Source organism: Electrona antarctica (genome assembly GCF_951216825.1).
Source record: "Electrona antarctica genome assembly, chromosome: 6".
Lineage (NCBI taxonomy): Eukaryota > Metazoa > Chordata > Actinopteri > Myctophiformes > Myctophidae > Electrona > Electrona antarctica.
Genome location: NC_136811.1, coordinates 35,182,333 through 35,203,915, shown reverse-complemented (window position 1 = coordinate 35,203,915; position 21,583 = coordinate 35,182,333). Strand labels below are relative to the sequence as shown.

Sequence of the window (21,583 nt, the reverse complement as noted above, 5' to 3'; positions counted from 1 at the left end):
ACTAATATAAGACTAATAAATCGTGTAATTAAAAGAATATCTGATTTCCGTCTAGGTTAATGGCTGGATGTGAGAAACATTGTAAGCGAAAAGGACCGAAGAGCTCTCACATGGTTTTCACATTAGTGGGCGAGTGGAAAAGGAAAACAATGTCGTTTGGGAATTTCATACACAGAGAATCCAAACAATCTCCATGCGCAACAGAACAGCTCAATTCAGCAACAGGAGTTGGACTGCACAACTTCAACTGCAATAACCATGTACACTTAATCAGAAGAAATAGCCATAGCCTATTTGATAAAAATCGTAAATAAACAGGCCGAAAGGTGTATACTAGAATACTTCAAATATGTGGTTACATGATCACGACAGTAACATCTAACGGTCAATGGAGGCAACCACCGAATAGACAATGCAGATACAAGAGCGCGCCCAGCACAGCGACTCATTTCAGTTGATGGGCTGTGAAGACCAGGACCTGACTCAGCAACGAAATGACGCACAGAGATTCTCAACTTATTCAACCTAAAGCATTGGCTGGATCTAAATGAGATTTCAGGTAAAATATTATGTTTTTATTACGTTTAGTCATTTTTACATGTTAATATATATCTCTATCTCTTGTTTTTTCTACGGTCTACAGTTTCAGTTTCTTGTAGGCTAGATAAAAAAAACTAGGCCTACTCAGCCTACTTGATAATTACCAACATGCCTAGTTTATTACTGGTAACGTTTTTCAAAACTTTCTACTGCTTTTGCATGAGTTATTGATGATTGACACTTAGCAGAAATGTTCTATACATTTGGGCATTGCAATTTGTTATACAGTACAGTATGGTTATTTTTGAGAAGTGATTTACAAAGCACAATGATAACTCAATGGTTGTGTTAATAAAGAACAAAAATACTGATGCATGGTTCCTTGAGTGATGCTATTTGGAGGGGAGGGGAAACTGGCAAAATACAAAAAAACAATTTCAAGAATACCAGAATCTGGATATATTATCTATGTAGATGCAATGATATTCAGTTCTTTTACACATAATTGTAACTTTCTTTCTCTACTAAGGTGAAAATGTTGATAAAGGGAAACATGGGGAAAGGCGTGGCACTGTGCCTTTTATTATTGGCTCTACATGGAGTCAGAGGCCAGAGAAGAAGAAAGTTAGGACAGCGGAACAGCTACAGCCAAGATGAAGCAAATGGTAATTCCTCAAATGAGGTGTCCAGGTGGTGAGGGTTGTTATGGAAACTAAGACCAAATTTGAACATCAGTTATCCACGTGGGAAAACCAAGCAAGCAGCTAATAGAGCATCCTTTCTGACCAAAGCAAATATTTAGATTTTTACAGTAATACTTAGACACATACTTTCTTTGGCAGGACAGTTGCAGGTCCATAGTTACAAGACCAATTTGGTCGAGTAACAGTGGTACAAAGACAATTTCATACAAGGACAAGAGGATCTCTCATACATTGCAAGACACATCACTGACAAAAGAAAATACAGTTCCAACTTATTAAAGTCAGGCATTGTTACATTGTTACATTTACATTGCTAAAAGAAGAAAAGGCATGTGTTTCACAAGGAATTGATTTCTATCAGAGCAATTGCAACCTTTCATATGACACTATTTATTACTATTATTTTATTACTATTACTTTTATTTCATTTCATTTCATTTCATTTCATTTCATTTCATTTCATTTTATTTTATTTTATTTTAATTATTATAGAGTATGCGCATGCATAAAGGGAATGGCAAATCGAGTGGCAAAGTGAGTTTAACATTGTTTAACATCATTTAATGCAATCATATTGGACCTTTCTGTTTGGATGTATGGGCTGTCGAGGCCAGAAAGTAGTTTTTTGCCACTCAGTTCAGTAGGCGTTCCCGCATAACTTCTTGTTTTGATGATGACATCACACGCATTATTATTAATATTATTATTATTATTTTTAAGGTTTTGGTAATTATTTCTCTTCCACACAGGTCACACATGTTCACTGCAGGTGTCTTTCATCCTGGACAGCTCAGAAAGTGCAAAAACATTCCTTTTTGAGAAGCAGAAGGCCTTTGTGCTGCATTTCAGCACACGCCTCTCAATGCTCCAGATTGCTGGCTGGAAACTGAAGGTACGCCTGGCTGCTCTCCAGTACAGCAGCTCTGTGTCTATAGAACACACATTCTCAGCCTGGAAGGACCTGGACTTCTTCCACAGCAAGGTCAACTCCATGGCCTACATTGGCCATGGTACCTACTCCACCTATGCCATCACCAATGCCACTCATTTGATGGTTCAAGAGACCCCAGAAGACAGCGTCCGGATAGCATTGCTGATGACTGATGGAGTCGACCATCCCCGCAACCCTGATGTCATCGCAGCAGCAGCCGAGGCCAAAGATCATAGTATCAGGCTTTTCGTTGTAGGATTATCAGACATTTCCAAACAGAGTCAAAATAGTGCCAAGCTCCGGGCGATTGCCAGTACACCTGGCCAGCAGTTTGTTCAAAGTTTAACTGACCCTCAGTTGGAGGAGAGGCTGCTCAATGAGATCGTGAGTATGAACATTGTGCACCTGTTGCCCACTACTTCTGAAATGCCTGCTTCTAATATGGTGACCTTGGAATTTAAGTTAATTTGCTTGTCGTTGTAATTTGCTTTGCATGAGACTGATGAGAGTGTCACCTCAACTCATCCTGTGACATCATCAATCAACTGTATAGTGGGAAGTGGATTAGTGTCACTGCTCATATTTATTGATCTTGATCCATACAAATCTTGATCTTGATCGTAGGTTCAAATGCAGCGAAAAGGCATGTTGTTTCGGTCCTTCTTTATTTTGTATTCAGTCAACATTCAGTTATCCTCTTCTAGATCAGGTCATCAGGAGTTTCCAAAGTGGGCGTTTTGTTTTTTGGGAAGGCGGGGTCCATTAGTTTAATTGATCTGTAACTCAATTAATTTGAAATTATTATTCTAACATCTTTCAATATCACCACTATGAATCTATTTCTCACCTACAATTATTTTATACAATTTATTTTAAACCAAAACATCTTTTCATATCTGGTTAGAAGGACAGAACCATTGGAAATAGGTTTGGGTTTCCAAGGCCTGATGAAAGTCAATTTGGGGTTCTGTGATGTAATGTGTTGTGGTGCTGCTAGAGTTTCAAGAGAATCAGTGCAAACAGCACTGGAGACTATCACACAGGTATCTCTTTTACATCTATGTTTATCGTGTCCTGTTTCAATTCAAATTAGCTTTATTGGCATGAGAAAACATACGTTTACATTGCCAAAGCAAGTGTCAAAATATAATAAAAACAGTTGAAAATCTGTCTTCATCTGTCTTCAGTTGAATATCCTAACCGGATGTTATGTTTTGGTTTAAAATAAATAGATTCATAGTGGTGATATTGAAAGATATTAAAATAATAATTTCAAATAAATTGAGTTACAGGTCAATTCAACTAATTGACCCTGCCTCATATACAGTTGGAGGGGGTACAGCATTGTGTAAACAGAGATATATGTCACATTGTGTCGTTATACCGGAATATGTTATTTAAAGCTTTTTTTTAAACAAATGGCACCAATCATCTGCAGTCACTTTGGGACAAATAGCAGCATTTTTCTCAAAACTATTTAAATAGTATACAAAAAGCCTCAGATTTAAAATGCGTTTAAAGGTAGGTCTAGACGTCTACTCTGTACAGATAGTAGTCCTTAGGGTGGTTTATATTCTATTGGGTAACCTTCTTTTATCGCAACAATTTACAAATCTTGCTGCTGTGTTCGCACATTGTTGTAACTTGTATTTCTCCCAATAGGTGTGGGAGTGTTTTGTCGTTGGTCATGTTTTCAAACTCACTTTGGGTGTGTAATCTGTGGGAAGTATGTCTCTGATGTCTTGGTATAGTGGGGCAGGTGGTTTGTGTGCAGTGGTGGGTGCATAGTCTGTCTTCCCTTGGGAGCGGGGTCTGTCTGTTTCAGTCAACCTCGTCCTCATAGAGAGTTCAAATCTCAATGACAGAATTGTGTGCCACATGGGGTTTCCCCTCCCCATTATGCATTTTCCATAATGTTGAACATCTATAATAGGTCAGGACCTGTCTAGAAGCACACAATTGCATGGCTTGTTCTGCTTTCCAAGAATGTGTGATATTTTACTTTCCAGTTCATATGGTTCATGAAAAAGACTGCATGCATCACATTGAAGCAACGGTAACATTATATCTAGCTGGAAGTACAATCTCTAAAAACGCTGGGACAACTCTCCACAGAGTCCACACGTCCCAAACTCTTCTCCCTTCTGGCTCCAAAATTATGGAATGCACTTCCCATGCAATCAAACTGCAGAGCTCCCAAGCTTCCGCAGTAGTCTGAAAACCCAGACTCCATCTTAGCCCGTAGTACTTGCCGTAGCACTTGCACTAGCCTCGACGACCTTACAGGCGTATGCAAAGGCTCAACTTATTTAATTTAGATAGCATTTTGATTTTATGTAGACATAGCACTATAGTGTATATGCATAGTTTCATTATATTCCACTATTAGACGGATGTTAGGTTCTTAGCTTACGTATGATTCTTGATGACTATTTTGTATGTATTTGATGTATTACCATGTGTTGTTCTTGCTTACTGTAAATCGCTCTGGATTAAGAGTGTCTGCTAAATGCCTAAATTGTAAATCTAATCAAAGCCATTGTTCTAACATTCTTTGGAAGTTTTCTGTCTGCTGATTGTACTCTTCATGGTTATAGCCTATTGTCAAATAGAATAATGTTGACCCAAATATACTGCAGCTCTAACATTGTATAATACTGTTTTGCATCCAGGGTGCTGTTACAGCTGAAGAGGTAAGCACTTGAGTTGAAAATGTGAAAGAAATCAACATTCACTTTTAAGTCTTGTGAGGAGAATCACAATGCATTGTTTTACTCTTCTCAGTGTCCACAGGCCCAGGTGTGTTTGTGTGAAAAAGGAACGAGAGGGCCTGGAGGAAGTCCAGTAAGTATTCATGCCAATGTAATAAAAACCTTCAGGGGAGATATTTAAAAAGAAATGCAAATATAGATGCTAATATGTTAGTTGGAGAAAGACGATAATATGCCAAGTTCTTACATGATACTATTACACCCCCCAGGGTAAAAAAGGGGAGGCAGGCTATAGAGGACCACCCGGTATAAAAGGATCAAAGGTATGTCTCAAAAAGAGAACATTTATTCTGTTTACTCTTTAGCCTCTTAGTTGCATTTCATTTCACATTACTAGAAGGACGCTTGTGAACCAAGAACATAATTCTGACTTAAATTTGGGGCTCACAGGAGTATTTGCAGGCAGATTCCTCCACCTGCATTCATAAATATATTCATGCACTCGCTTACAAATATTTGCCCCATTTGTGTAGCACTCAACCCAGTGTGTAATAACTGGGTCTGATCCATGGAGTAAAATGATTTGAACAATAGAAACCAAGTGTATCAGCTTGTGGCCTTCTCCAAGAGTACATCAAGTTTGAGTGTCAGTTCATTCAGGATACAACAGGTGTCTGTGAAGGGCAGAGGCAGCAACCCATCTCTCAACATGGGCATTACGCTCGTAAAAAGTAATAATAATCAAAACTGTATACAAAAATACAAGATGGTCATTTGAGAAGAAAATGTCATTTACAGGGAGATTCTGCATTGAATGGCCGTCCTGGAAGTGAAGGTCCACAGGTAAAATATGTTACACTTTTAATACATAACTAGGGTGATTTTCCAAAACTGGTGAATGAAATACGGTATCAACTGTTCAGCAATGTCGCATCTTTTACAGGGCCATGCAGGCTTCAAGGGTAACAAGGTTGGTTAATTTATTGCTAGAAACTAGCCCATGTAGTATACTCTCTTTTGCTTCATATGAGTTGTTTATTTGTTTATGGAATAACTGGTAGACCCCAAGCTTGTCTGATGATCTTTCAGGGAGAAAGAGGTGACTGTGGCACTCCTGGAGAAAAGGGAGATAATGTAAGTTCAATGCTATTGACATGATCTCACTTTAAGGCAGTCTTGCTATTCTTGTCCTATTAATAGAATACCTTGTCATTTTCAGGGACCCGAGGGACCTGCTGGTCTACGAGGACATAAAGGAGACCAGGTAGAACAGACGTATATTAGCATATATTAATGCATCAATTTAAAAGACAGCTTTTGTAATTTTGAGCTCTTACAATGTAGTTCTTCACATAGTAAATGGCAAACCTATATTGGATTGAAGATACAGACAGGACAGTCACCCTCAAATATGGAAAATGGAAGCAGAATTTGTCATTTTCTCACCTCTGCACTTATGGAATGTGAATATTGGATTATGGCTAATCCTAAAATAATGTGGCTATCAAAAGCAGTGAATCCAGGCTTGCAGGATATTATTCTTCGCCAGGAGCAGACTTTGTGTGGTGGGATTAGCACAGGGACATAGCAGTCTAGAGAGCCACTCTGCCTTCTCTACGGCACTGGCACAGTGTCAATATGGCGTTGTTATTTCACCAACAGTCAGGGACTAGAGAATCTAAAGGACATCAAAGCCAGGAGTTTCTGAGTTTGTGTTTCTCATTTTGGTACTGGTTTGTTGTAAGCTGAGTGGAAAAGATTTTTTAGTTTTTTTTCTTGGTGAACATATATTCAGATATTTTTTGTGGCTAAGATAGCCAAGGAAAGTTTGTCATACCCATCATCATGATACAAAAATAAAAAATACAGTATCTGAATATAGTAGTATATAGTAGAATATAGTAGTATAGTAGTATAGTATATTTTGTAAGTTGTTATTTGTTGTTCCTGTGCACACAAAAATCCTGAATGTGATTTTAACTCTGAAAGTACACAATTTTACCCCAATTGTATCTATTTTGCATTTTCAGAGACTTGTCTTTGTCTTTGTCTTCCAAAGGGTACCAAAGGAATTCCAGGAGACATGGGTGCTGAGGGCCCACTGGGATCTAAAGTAAGTAAGAAGCCACATGCAATTGGCTTCCCATGTAGGACATCCATGGGAAAAATAGAAACATAGCACACAGTATATCTATTGTAGATTTGCCAGAAATGCAACATGAAATGACCTTTGTTTCAAATGTGTGGCAAAAGCCATTAGAATGCTGCTCCTCCATTAAATATTTCCAACAAGGAAGTCCTTTTACAGAAGGAATGAGTGATTTATATGATTGGGGGAAAAGTTCAGACACCATTGAGATACAAGCGAGGAACAAGTTCCGCTCTTTATTTTTCGAATGCCTTAAGGCTAGCAGATCACATTTTGGCTTACTTGGCGTTGTTGAGCTCCAGGAGGTCTTTTGTCTTAGCTCTTTGATTCCCATGGATGTCATTTCCAAACAACAGCGCTAAACCCATCATTCCACATTCACATCGTTGTCAACAATTTGAGTTTCTGTGATTTTATATGCGATGTTTAAAAGCTGTTGCCGTTATGAAGGCTTTTATTATAGTTCCCCCTGAGGTCGTACAGACATTAAAAAAAGCATTCATATCTTTGAATGAAAAATGAGTCAACTTTTCCAAGCAGAACCCAGCTCACAAATACAAGCCTTAATGCCTGGTCTCAAGTGTGACATTTGTGTTGCCTTGACAACACACACATCATGGGAAATGGTCGCTGTCTGGAATAGTCTCTCAACCGGTCATTGTCCTTAAAACGTTATTATACCCAGAAGAAGGTTATTGGTGTGTCACAGCCATTGTATGCTTTTGGGAAATTAATTGTGATCACATGATTAAAACCAGAATATTTCAAACATACTGTAGGGAGACAGAGGTGCAACTGGTGCTTCTGGACCACCTGGGGAGATTGGTATTGGATTCCCAGGAGCCAAGGTGAACCTGTATTATCATCCTCACACAATATGATTACAGTCAAATAGTGAATTGTGGCAATTTGTTTTGTTATTGAAACTGAAGAGAGTTGTAAGATGCTGATGTACTGTGTTAACAGGGAGAAAGGGGAATTCTGGGAAGACCTGGTCTCGTAGGTCCTTTGGGGATAGGAGAACCAGGACTGCCAGTGAGTATGGGGATTGTGTTATTCTGTTGGTACAGCACCAGCACTACGTCAACATTGGGCACTTTCTTCTTTTTTTTTCAACCCTTTTCATGTCAAGGCCCATGATTAATTCACCATTTGAGCCACGGACCATCATTTGATGAGATTTAGCCTTGCAGACCCAAAACAAAATTATATTTTGGTACAGTTGGATAAGATTTGGTCCACAATTCTATGCTGTATTGATGTTGGAGAGACAACAGGCAGACGTTGATCTGCCTGTTGTACAATTAATTTACATTGTCTAATTGTGTAGACTTCTTGTAAAGTAGTTGTTAAAATGAAACGGGTCCATTTGGTTTCATCTGGACCATTGGTTGAAAACCACTGGGCTAAGTGACAGGGCTGTTTTCACAGGGTCCACCAGGGCTGGCTGGAGCACAGGGGAATCCAGGTCTACCAGGAGAGGGTCTTCCAGGACCAAAGGTCAGAAGAAGCTGTTTCATAGAAATGCTGAAAAAGTTTTCTACATTTCTTCAGTTCATGCCACTACATAATTGACCTTAGACTCATGTGATGTTCATTCTGTGATTAAAAATGGTAAATGGTGCATTAATATAGCACTTTTAACCAAAGGGCTTTACATAGATTGTGCATATACATTCACCCATTCACACACACATTCATACACCGATGGCAGCGGAAACCATGCAAGGCACATCTGGAGCAATTAGGGGTTCAGAGACTCAAGGACACTTCGACACTAACTCTGGGGGAGCCCATGCAGGACCAAACTGGGAACCTTGCAGTTCCCATCTGGCCGCTCTACCGGCTACTCTATCCCTGAGCCACTGTCCCCCATCCTTGTTTTCATCATAAAATGGAGTCTTTGGTTAAAGGGATATTTCACTTTCAAAAACACTTTTGGTCATTTCATCATCTACTCAGGCTTATGTGAACACTCCAGACGGTTTTTAAGTTGCTTCAGTCAGTATTTAGATATTTGATATTCATTTTAGCTGCCCCGCCCCCTCCCTATACAAACCCATTATAACTTAAAACTCCATTTTAACCATGATAGATTCATCAAAAACACCCAACCTATTTTCTGTTGACTGATAATGTCCTTCTGGGGGCACGGTGGCACAGTTGGTAGTACTGTCGCCTCACAGCTAGAAGGTCCTGGGTTCAATTCCCGCTCGGGACGCTGTGGGTGCTGGCGGTGTGTTTCCTCCTCCGCGTCATCAGGGAAACTCCCCCCTGTCACGTGTAAAGGAGCATGAGTTCAAGTCCGTTGCTCTCCCCATGTCCCCCATATATGGGGACTAGGTTGGCGAAGGGTGTGTAGAGCCCAGGATCACATTATATAATTGACACAGGGGTGAAAAATGGGTTACAAAATCGTGGGATAAAAATATTGAACAAAAAAAGATAATGTCCTTCTAATACGTGAGGGGCCGTGGTTTGTCATTTACTGTTTTCATTTATTTATTTTTAATAATTATTTTTGATTTTGTGAGGAGGAGCTGCAGCTGAAGCTGCAGGGCAGCAGGAGGTTCTTTACCAAAATAATTATTAAAAATAAATGAAAACAGTAAATGACAATCCACAGCCCCCTCACGTATTAGAAGAACATTATCAGTCAACAGAAAATAGTTTAGGTGTTTTTGATGAATCTATGATGGTTAAAATGGAGTTTTAAGTTATAATGGGTTTGTATAGGAAGGGGGCGGGGAAGTTAAAATTAATATCAAATATCTAAATACTGAATCAAGCAACTTAGGAACTGTCTGTGGTGTTCACATAAGACCGAGTAGATGATGAAATGACCAAAAGTTTTTTTTAAAGTGAAATATCCCTTTAAATAACAAGCAGTTCAAATGTTCAGAAATGTCTAACTTTGGCCAATGAGCACAGGGGGGCAAAGCTAAGCAATGCCAGAGCCATAGAGATAGACTCAGAAAGTTGCACTTGCATCAGTGAGCAGTCAGAAACAGTACAGGTCACATGCTTCATGGTCACGATTCACTGCTTGGCACTATACAGTAGTGTTTGAAACTATTGGTCTCCCAGTGGTATGCAAATATTGAAGTATACAGTTTGTATTACTGATTTACGATAGGTTTGCTGCTAACATAGACCCAAGACAATGAATAGCATATGGCACTTCATGGGGTGTGTAATTGATAGAAAATAAGTCCTTTTTTTGGATTAACTTTTTGGTGGCCTTTACAATATTCCATTGTCTCTGGTGATACACGTTTGCTGCTGTTTACGCAAATTGGCCAGTGGCCAACACCTAAAGTACTGTAGTCCAAGAGCTATATTTCCACTGGTGTGCGTTTCTGTGAAATATACAGTTTCTACACAGCTGGTTTTCCATTAGATAGATCACAGATCTGTTGTGTACTTAAGTAGAACTTAAGTAAACTCAACATTTCTATCTCTCCAAAGTATTCCCAAATAACAGACATGATATGATATCTTAAATCTTGATAGGCTATCGCACTCAAAGTACATTTTCTATATATTGTACAGCCCTACTTTCTGTCACAATGGCTCTGACGTAAACTCCAATGGGAGCTGATCATCGCCATCCCCACAGTCCACATCCTTAGAGCCCTGCCACGGGGCAAAATTATAAAGTTTGACCTGAGGTTGGCACTAACAGGTCAAAGGGTCACCAAAACATAAAACAAAAAAATCCTCTGAGGAGCATGAATGTAGTCAGCAAGTTTCATGGCAATCTGCCTCATAGATTTTGTGCAAAGGGACATTTTGGCCTACGGGTGGTACTACTTTAAAGAAAGGCCATGCGTTCAATTAAATTGTATTTCCAGTGTAGTGACACTACATGGGTTCGCCAAATTCAGTAGGGGTCGTCCTCCATGGAGTATGAAGGTGCACAGCAAATCCCATGGCGTATAGACAGTATTTTCTTTTGACATCTTGTTCGAAACCGTGTTGGATGGATGGAGGGAAGGATTAACAAATTGACCAATTAACACAGCCATCCTTAGTAGTGCTAGCAGCAGTGCTAGAAAGAAAATATATAATTAGTAGAAACTAGAAACACTTCAAGTGAATCAGAACTCAGTTAAGAAATCAGAATCTTAAATAATATTTTTTTCCTTTTTATTTTATTTTTAGGGTGACAGAGGATATGATGGTCCCAGGGGAAACCGTGGTCTTCCTGGTATTGGATTCAAAGGTGACAAGGTAAACCGGTTAGTTAGAGATTGATATTTATTCTAGAAATGTGGCCAGCCTGAACTAAACAGTATATACATTATTATATAGCGGTGTAAATTGATTTATGGTGAAATAGAAACGATTTCTTTTTAGGGAGAAATCCCACCATGCTGTTGTCATTTTACACCATTGTGAAATATAAAGTTTAATTTAACGTATTATTCATATTCTTATTCTGAGGGAGCTCATGGGCCTGCCGGGATTCCAGGTCCAGTTGGTGACCCTGGAGCAGGAATTCAAGGTGAAAAGGTAAAAGGTGTTATACTGTAGTGTGTTAGACTGGCATTCCCTGAATGTTCTTCATTATTGTGTCATGTATAGCTCACACAGTTGGTGGATTACAATTATAATATTCTTAACTAACTAAATTGACTTCGGAAGAAAGTGGTCAGATCGGTGGGCCATGTGCATTTACAGATCATGTTTATTTTAATAATCGATTGATCGATTTGGTTCCGGTTTGGATAAGTGGAACTAACGTAGCATACAGTAAGTTGCTATTTATCAGTATCACAGTTTTTCAAGGTTTTAAAGAAAAAATACCATGTAATTTGTTTACATTCATTTACTTTTTGTCCTACTGTATGTCCAGCTTTTGGTGTGTGTAACCCAAATTTTGTCCTAACTCAAACATTAAATGCCATTGACAATGAATGGACAATTTGACGCAAATTCTGATTGGCCGGAATGAGATGATGTATGATGATGTACAATGATAAGAGCAATGATGATGTACAATGATAAATCACACGGGTGTGATTTTTATATTAAGGTCTAGCAATTATTTGGGGGCTTACTTGCAATACCCTCGTGAGTCGTGACACAACCGGGGGCACACCAGTGGGTCCCAGCCCACAGGTTGGGGATCACTATAGATTAGACCAGCAGTTCCCAAACCTTTTTGGCCATGCACACCCGTTACCTCCTGACCTAGCTGACGCACACCCCCCACATGGAAATATAAATTGCATAAGCTATATAAAGACACATTTCCTATTTATCCACATATATGCACATATATGGTATGCAGCATAGGTACTGCATATACTTGCCATATATTGGCATAATATGTTAATATATATTAAAAAAATCACACCCGTGTGAACTGAGTGGTGTAAGGTCTGTCTGACGTAATGAAATCATGTCTGACGTAATGAAATCACACCCGGGTGTGATTTCATTACCTGGCTTTGTTTGTGCAGAAAAAATGAGCATGGTTGCTATGTTCACCCTGTTCACCCGGGTGTGATTTCATTACGTCATTACAACAGGGTGAACATAGCAACCATGCTTATTTTTTCTGCACAAAAAAGCCAGTTGTAGGAGTGGTTTACACCACTCAAAAACATAGCATTTTATGTCGTGCGTACCCCCTAGAAGGTGCCAGCGCACCACAAGGGGTGCACGCACCACAGTTTGGGAACCACTAGATTAGACCATAGTGTGTAAAGCTTTTAAAAGCCAGACATTTCCAGAATTCTTTATCATGTTGATGTTGAGTTACAGACCTGACATTTCGAATATCTTGCTCCTTGTCAGGGTGATCAAGGACCGGCTGGACCAGCAGGACTCAGAGGAACACCTGGTATAGGACCAATGGGACCTAAGGTAAGAATGCATGAAAACATACATTACTTTATTAGATAAAGCACATTTCTGCATCCAGATACATACCTGTACATACAGGTATACATAAATATACTGTTTCTTCACTTGGCAAGTTGGCTCCACTCATGTCATCATAACATTTTGGTGGAATGTTTCATCATAAAATGTTGGTGCAATGTTATTCTAGGCTTGTCTCTCATTATCAACCATGTCCTTTCAAACATGAGCGTTTTTACAGAGGATGGATGGATAATTGCTCAGTTTCATGGACAATTATGAATGGTGCGCAGACAGTTGCAGTTATGACAAACATAACCAAAGGTTGTCTATGACAATTCCCCTGGGGCGGGGAAAAATAATTCAATACAAAGCAAAGCAAGCAAGACAGAATAATAAACTATGTCACATATTGGTTATTCTCAGGGAAATCAGGGGTTCCCAGGTGAGTCTGGACAGCCAGGGGAGAGAGGTATAGGAGAGCCAGGACCCAAAGTAAGTATATGGTTCACTTATATCTTCATCAGCAAGGTTTATCATAATCATCATCATCATTAATATTACCATCATCACCATTATCTCTCTCTTCCTAGGGAGACCCAGGGGCTGAGGGGCTCCCTGGAATTCCAGGTCTCCCAGCAGAAGATGGAACTGCAGGACAGAAGGTGAGTGATGTACAGTAAATGATTGTACATACACTTATTACACCACTTATTACACCATACTGCCTTTTAACTTTTAGAAGTCTGTTGCTTCAGTAGTTGTGTTCAAATGATACTAGGGTGACATCGGGCTGCCAGGGCTCAGGGGACCTGATGGCGTACCTGGAAAAGGTGTCCCTGGGGAGAAGGTATTAGTGAATCTGTTTATAACATACAGCTATCAAAATTGGCCATCACAGTTCTTGGACTGAAGACTTTCGACTGTGTTTATTAAAACCACTGAAAATAAGCTTGTGCCATTCTGCTAGGGAGACAGAGGAGAGAGGGCGCCCAGAGGCCAGTCAGGAGCTGTTGGACCTGTGGGACCATTGGGGTCCAAGGTATGAATAGTTCCATGGATAATGTTATTTACACCCTCAAGATTAACTACTTAAGCCCAAAGTGTTTAAGTAGTTAATCTAAAAGCCTCAAAGGACCACAATGGAAATAAGCCCTCGAGCTTCTTTGTTTTATCCTTTTGACAGATATATACAAATACGCATGATCATGCATTTTTTCATGTAGTTAAAAAAAATCCAGTGATGGGTGGATCTGTCATTCTATTTCTATATGTGTTTGACTAGTCTTCTGATTGTCTTCGTTTAGGGTGAACCAGGTAATATTGGGCCACCAGGTCCAATTGGACAACCAGGACGGGGCCTACCTGGTACAAACGTAAGCCCATATATCAAGCATTTGTCTGTAATTCCGAGATATCACAAAACAATAGCAGGATAATGTTACCTTATTGACATAGTTCTGATTATTATAGGGGGACCCAGGCCAAGTGGGACCTCCTGGACCTGTTGGTGAACCAGGGATTGGTATAGCTGGACCTAAGGTCAGTTAATTAACTTTCAGCTTTGACTGTTCTTCTGGTTGTGAAGGTGCTGACATTTTGGTGTGTTGGGCTTTAGGGTGATAGAGGGATGCCAGGACTTGTTGGACAACCTGGGCCAAAAGGGGAAGGACACCCTGGCCCTCCAGTGAGTATCCAGCGATTTTTACTGCCCCTTCTATTATTACTTTGAAGTCAAGACTAACTCATCATCTGGTTGTGTGTATGTTTTTTTAGGGAATTGCAGGACCACCTGGATTGTTGGGAGAGGTTGGTCCAGAAGGCATAGGTTTACCTGGACCCAAGGTACAGTAACGTGTATGCAGTAGAATGTTATGCCTAATGCAGTTTGTAGTGCGGGCACTGAATTATACTATTTGTCATCTGACCTTGAGTGTTTCAATGTGTCCTCGTTGCTGTCATCGATGCATTCTTTGTTTTTGTTAATGGTTCTTGGTACAGGGAGACAGGGGTTTAGCCGGAGTCCCAGGACCAACTGGCTCATCAGGACTTGGGCAGATTGGCCCCAAGGTAATCCTTCAAAAGTAAACCTCTGATAATGCCATTGCAATGTTTTTCCATTATGAAAAACTGAAAAGATACACAATTTTTTTCCCTTTTTTTGCGCCGCATTTTCACGATAAAAAAGCAGATCTAAAAGCTATATGAGCTTGTAGATCTGCTATTTTTCATCATCATCATTTATTTGACCATGATCACATGTTATGGAGCACAGATTCATAAATAGTATACAAATGGTAACAAACCTAAAGCTACTCATCACGAATACTATTCAAAGAAGAGAAATTATTTCCAGATGCATGGTTACATGTTTTCTTTGGTGTTTTATTTTTCCAAAGGGTTCAACAGGTCCTATAGGTCCAACTGGACCACAGGGATTACCAGGAGAGGGAATTCAAGGACAGAAGGTATTACTGAGTCTCTTCAGAAATGTGAAGTTGCTATATGGGTCAGACTACGTTACAAAGTTTGCGCCATGATGCTGACATATTTTCTTACTCACCTCCATGCACATACATGCTCTGTCTTCAATGTTTCAGGGTGATCCAGGATTTCCGGGGATCCCTGGTCCCAGAGGCCCTCCAGGACAAGGTCTTCAGGGGGACACGGTAATGAACTGTTAATTTGAACTGTATTTGCACTGTATACAATACTGTGCACTCTTTCTTACAGTATCATCAGTCCATAGGAAGTACAGACCTACTGTACTGTACATGAATTGGAGCTATACTGTTCTTGCAGGGGGACCGGGGATTCAGAGGTGAAAAGGGAAAAGGGGGGGACAAAGGACCTGATGGAGAGCAAGGGCCTACTGGACCTTTGGTACGGTAACCTTATATTATAAGTTACTTCATCACCATTTCACTGACTTTGTCTATGCACATTAATTATAAAGCGTATGCCTATATTTAATCACAGGGTAAAAATGGAGATAAAGGAGAGCCTGGGCTTACAGTAAGTACAGTGTTTCATTAATCAACATAAATCATATAAGTCATTGAACAACATCTTGCCTTTTTTAAGAACATTGTGCTTACTCTCTTTTACAGAGAGAAGAAATCATCAAAATAGTGAGATCAATATGTAGTAAGTGATTGATCAGATACATTTCAAGATTTTCTGGAAATCACAGATGCTTAACTATTGTTTATTGGTTATATATATTTTTTTTTTTTTATCCCACGATTTTGCAACCCATTTTTTCACTCAGTGTCAATTATATAATTTCTAATGTAATCCTGGACGCTCCTGGAGCATGGTGAAGGGATTAGGGGTGAAGTATTTGTAATGTACAACAGGGGTTCTCAACGTTTTTGTCCGGGGACCCCCGGAAATGCTTTGGCAATGTCTCGGGACCCCCGCCCCGCCCCCTCCCGACCCCCAATATAAATTGACTGCTACAATAACCTTAAACAATTTTGGGCGGGAACCCCTTTTGGTGTTTTAAGCATTGTTATAATTTAGCTATTGAAAAATAGCAGATCTACAAGCTCATAGCGCGCCACCGAGTGGCGCGCTATGAACTTGTAGGTCTGCTATTTTTGAAAAATCGTGAAAATAAAATTTAAAAAGAAATCTTTTTTTTTCTTTTTTTTTGGAAAATATTTTGGGGACCCCCCAAAATAATTTGGCGACCCCCTGAGGGGTCGCGACCCACGGGTTGAGAACCCCTGATGTACAACACCAATGACAAATCAAAGTCATAAATGCAGGGCACATGAACATAGGCTTCAGTAAAGCATCTATTCTAATCTATTGTTCTCTTTTCACAGACTGTGGAGTCAAATGCCGCCAGAGCCCCTTGGAGTTGGTCTTTGTGATTGACAGCTCTGAGAGTGTGGGCCCTGACAACTATAACGTGGTCAAAGACTTTGTCAATGCCCTCATCGACCGCGCCTCGGTCAGTCGGGACACCACGCGGGTGGGCGTGGTCCTTTACAGCCATATAAACATGGTGGTGGTCAGCCTTAGGCACGAGTTCACCCGTGACCAGATCAAGACTGCAGTGCGCACCATGACCTACTTGGGTGAGGGCACCTTCACAGGCAGTGCCATCAAACAGGCCAACCTGCTGTTCAAGGCAGCCCGGCCGAATGTGAGGAAGGTGGCCATCGTCATTACAGATGGTCAGGCGGATAAGAGGGACTCTGTGAGTCTGGAGGAGGCTGTTAAGGAGGCTCATGAAAGTGACATTGAGACGTTTGTGATCGGGGTAGTGAACCAGAGCGATCTGATGTACGAGGAGTTCAAGACAGAGCTGCAACTCATGGCCTCCGACCCTGATGAAGAACACGTTTACTTGATCGAAGACTTCAGAACACTTTCAAGTGAGCCACATGTGACCATGTAGTATAGTGGACTGTACACTGTACCTTGCTTGAATCAGTGGTTTACAAAGTGGATAACATTTTCTTTTACCTTGTTGTTTCCCAGCTCTGGAGAGCAAGCTGCTAAGTCATATTTGTGAACGTGGAGATAGAGCCCTGTTCAGCTCTATTCCCAGCTCCAGATTATCTCCGGGAACTCGTGAGATGGCTGGGAGCATTGGAGAACCTCCATACAGAACTGACACAGACACCCCTACCTTTACAGGGGACTTTAGGAGAGTACACATGTTGGTGAGTGAAATCAACACGACTATTACACATGGAATTCACAATAATAACTATGAAGATTGCATTCAGCACTCTGCATACTCAAATACAGTATCGGTAAGCATCTCTTTGGGGCAGCCTACTGATCATTCCCGCCAAGTTTAATGAAAATCTGTCTAGACTTTAGACTTCGACCTTGATCACCCAAAACAAAGTTAGTCATCTCTGCAGGTCAGCCGACTGAATTCCAAGATTGATGTGGCCATCCTTTCTTGGGTTATTTTGCTAACAGACAGGCAGATAAATGAAATGGTGTGAAACATCGCTCAGGTGGAGGTAACAAGACACTTCACCATATGACCTTCACATTGGCCCCGACTACACAGTCCATCACTCTCATGAAGGCCTGGTACACATGGTTCATTTACTTTAAATACAAGTATATATATTTTTTATTTGGTTTTTAACATTTAAAAAACAAAACATTTCCCCACACCTTCCCCCCCAGCATAAATACAAATACATACATCATTGTCCTCTTTCTCTGTCACGTCTTTGTGCACTGTATACTCTGTTTCCTCACATGAAAGGAGTAATAATAATTCTATATGAAAATCCCTCAGCTGTACCTCTGATGTAATAACATAACCTGGATAAATGCTTCTTCAACTGTTATTTGTGTCACTTGCTTATTTTAAATTGATTGACATGGTGTCCAACAATGGGTCAATTCAGATTAAATTCACTCTTGGGTAATTGACAATTACAGACTTAAGTACTCTCCCTTCATTATTAAAACAATCTTGCCACTGATTCAGTGACCATGTAGCAACCTATCTGGTTCACACTAATCTCTCAAGACAGATCTGCTAACAGCAGAATCTGCCAGCACCTTAACTCATTTAAACCTTTAGGTGATTCTAAAAATACCTTCTAAATCCTGACCTGTTTTCTGAAAAACTATTTATTCAAAAATGTATACAAAAAAGTATGTTGCTATATACAACAACAAGGCAACAACTACCCCAAAAGGGGTTCCCATCTTGAAAGATAAATCCTATAAAAGGGGTTCCCATCCTAAATGGTTATCATTAGTAGGAATAAACACAGAAGTGCCCGATGTGGGACTAAGAAAGGGGAGGAGCCAGTTGCTGCTTTCCACAAAAGAGTAGGTGGTTCCCCCAAAGGCAAAAACCGAATGGGTTCCCAGATTGGGTTCACGCAAACAAAATAAACTATGAAAACACTGAGAAATGAAAAGATTACTTATAGATATATATTTTTTGTTTCTCTGTTTCTACAGTCTGGCCCTCCATCGGTATGCAAACACTGAGAAATGAAAAGATTACTTATATATATATTTTTTGTTTCTCTGTTTCTACAGCCTGGCCTTCCAGCGGCACGCCCCGCTAGAGAACCAATCATTCCACATGGAGCCACGACAGATGAGAGGAGCATGACAGACACACTACGAGTTCCGTCGTTTGACAGAGAACCATTCAAACCACTCACAGAGGCCGTTCTGCCATCCAAGGTGAAGAATCCCACACTCAGCATGGAGGTGCCAGTGGGCACAGGACCAGAAGGCCCTACTATCAAACCTCCTGTCTCAGGCCCAGAAAAGACACAGCCATTGCCACCAACTGCTCCACCACAATCCCCAGACACCTTCACACAAGGTATATTCCAAGCAACTATGAAATCATGTGATTAAATTAACTACTTTCACTTTCTCTGGTTTACTTAATTGTTAAAAACCTTCTATACTTCGTGAAACTAATACTTAGTTCACTGCCTGGGGTCAACTCTGTACTTGGTCTGCTTTTCCCCCTCCTCTATACCAAATCTCTTCATCGATCGTGTTGCTATGCGTCACAAGCTTGTATGTACATCGGCAGATGTTCACCCCAGAAAAGGGGAACTACATTGTGGCTTGCTTTTATAATGTAGTGTTTCAAAGAAGTGTTAGGCAATAGCAAATATAATGTCAAAGTAATTGATGTTTGCCATTTCAAACCAAAATTATAATCATTCCAGCCTTGGTAGTTGTTGAAATATGAAATAATAAAAATGCATGGATCCATAGAACTATAAGAAGCATCCAAAATTCCAAATACCACAGACTGCCTATCATCTTTAACCATGCATGATAATGTATACTATTCTCATCCTACAGTCTTTAGATAAGATCTGAAAACACATCACAATGATGAAACTGCATTAAGCGCTCACGGTATCTTTGCGTGTGTTCAGATATAGTACACTGAGCTCACTGTGCAATACAAACTAATACATGAGTGCACTCTCGGTGCGCATATCCAAACGTAAAAAAAAAAAGGATTCAATAGTCTATATATGTAGGATCTCACTTTTCATGTCTTCTGTTGTTTCCAGAGGAGCGCTGCAGCCAATCTCTGGAACCAGGACCCTGTCGGGATTATGTTGCCAAGTGGTATTATGACGCTACAGCAAACGCCTGTGCTCAGTTCTGGTTTGGGGGATGTCAAGGAAATGATAACCAGTTTGAGACTGAAAGGAGCTGCAAAAAAGCCTGTGTCCAGGTCTAACAAACTCAGACAAAATTACATTCCTGTTTACTTCTTAAGACTGTATTGTTTGTTGTTGCACAGCCTTTTCAATAAGTGTCAAAAATGCCTTTTGTATTCAAGACATATTCATCCGATATTCATCCATTTCATATGCAAATATACACTTCTAATGCAATGTTTAGAGGCTTGGCTCATTAACGTTAAATTGTGGAGGAAAATAAATTGAGAACCTTGCTAAAGACATTTTAATATTAAAAACACAACTTGATCTATAAAGGGATCCAGTTCACCAAAATGTAATGACGAAATCCACAGACTGCTAAAGAGTATCACTTTATCTGCCAAACTATTGTATCCACTGATATGGTAAACTAAGCTAAATAAATTAGTTACAAAAGAGAGGTAGAGATTAATAGAGAACTAGTGGTGTCAACCTGCAAGTAATGTTACTTTAATACTCACTGTTGAGCAGTTATGTTAAAGACTTCCAAGTCTAAACACTAACCTTTCTATTCAGAAAAGTAAGAATTTTTGTATGAATGTCATAATGCAAGTTGTATGTTTTTAATACTGAATGCCATTAAAAATGTATAGACCATAACTAAAACAAAGTTAATAAGAAATGTGTTATTGGTTGGATTGAAAGAGGTAGGGAAGATTGCAGGCCAGGATGCGAGAGGCCAGCATGAGTCCATTAACAAAAAGAAAGGGTTTGCACACTGAAAGACGAAAACTGAGGCTCTTTAGATGCAAAAAAATAGCCCTTCACTTACAAAAGTGCAAAAAGTGACATGGTGAAATAACGTGACAGTGGGCATTTCGGTCCTCAGATCATCATCAACACTTCTTATTGGATGGTTTACAATGGATTTCTAGTGAGGTCCAAGCACCTATGAGTTAGTAAACTAGGAGAACTGTAATTATGACTTACCCTCTCCCCCGTGCCATTGATCAGAAAGTGATCATGCGCTGTGATACAGAACTCCCCGCAACCATTCTCATCTCTCCACTGAAGAGAAATCACCTCCCAGAGATCACCCACTTCCAAAGGAATTGCAACAAAATGGCTCTTTCTTCATCCTGAAGTTTCAAGTTGGAGGTAATCATTCAGGAGAAGTTGTTCTAAGAATCTACAAGCTGAAGGAACAGAACACCTGTATTATCCATACTGCTTCTTCTGTTGGATGTCTGGCTGAGATCTTTAGTCATGCATGTATCTGGACTTCGTGGGTTAAAGGGTAAGACCACTTTTTTTTTAGGTTTGAGTTGTGTAGTTACCTTGCCATGATGTAACTCCACATGTGGACAAGAAATTAAAAAAAATGTTCCAGTGATCAGAATTGATAATTCAAAATATGCTCCTCATTGATTTACATTGTATGCTAAAACGGCTCTCAAAGTCACTCTTTTAGTACGTAAACAAACACAAACAAAGTTGATTCAGACAATATGGAGCTTCACCAACATTCATGT

At 39.9% G+C, this 21,583-nt stretch overlaps 1 protein-coding gene across 1 annotated transcript; it reads left to right on the top strand.

The window, feature by feature from the left end:
- Positions 1 to 345: 345 nt before the first annotated feature.
- Positions 346 to 20,718, top strand: col28a1b (collagen, type XXVIII, alpha 1b). Its single transcript, XM_079502649.1, has 35 exons — positions 346 to 559; positions 1,070 to 1,205; positions 1,994 to 2,559; positions 4,848 to 4,868; positions 4,960 to 5,019; positions 5,156 to 5,209; positions 5,685 to 5,729; positions 5,830 to 5,856; positions 5,976 to 6,020; positions 6,106 to 6,150; positions 6,946 to 6,999; positions 7,815 to 7,883; positions 8,002 to 8,070; positions 8,467 to 8,535; positions 11,200 to 11,268; positions 11,482 to 11,550; positions 12,841 to 12,909; positions 13,333 to 13,401; positions 13,500 to 13,571; positions 13,688 to 13,756; positions 13,877 to 13,948; positions 14,214 to 14,282; positions 14,380 to 14,448; positions 14,525 to 14,593; positions 14,683 to 14,751; positions 14,908 to 14,976; positions 15,306 to 15,374; positions 15,507 to 15,575; positions 15,709 to 15,789; positions 15,886 to 15,921; positions 16,017 to 16,053; positions 16,740 to 17,294; positions 17,401 to 17,585; positions 18,946 to 19,240; positions 19,956 to 20,718. The coding sequence occupies exons 1-35, from the start codon at positions 548 to 550 to the stop codon at positions 20,126 to 20,128; spliced, it is 3,606 nt and encodes a 1,201-aa protein (XP_079358775.1). The 5' UTR covers positions 346 to 547; the 3' UTR covers positions 20,129 to 20,718.
- The last annotated feature ends 865 nt before the right edge of the window (positions 20,719 to 21,583 follow it).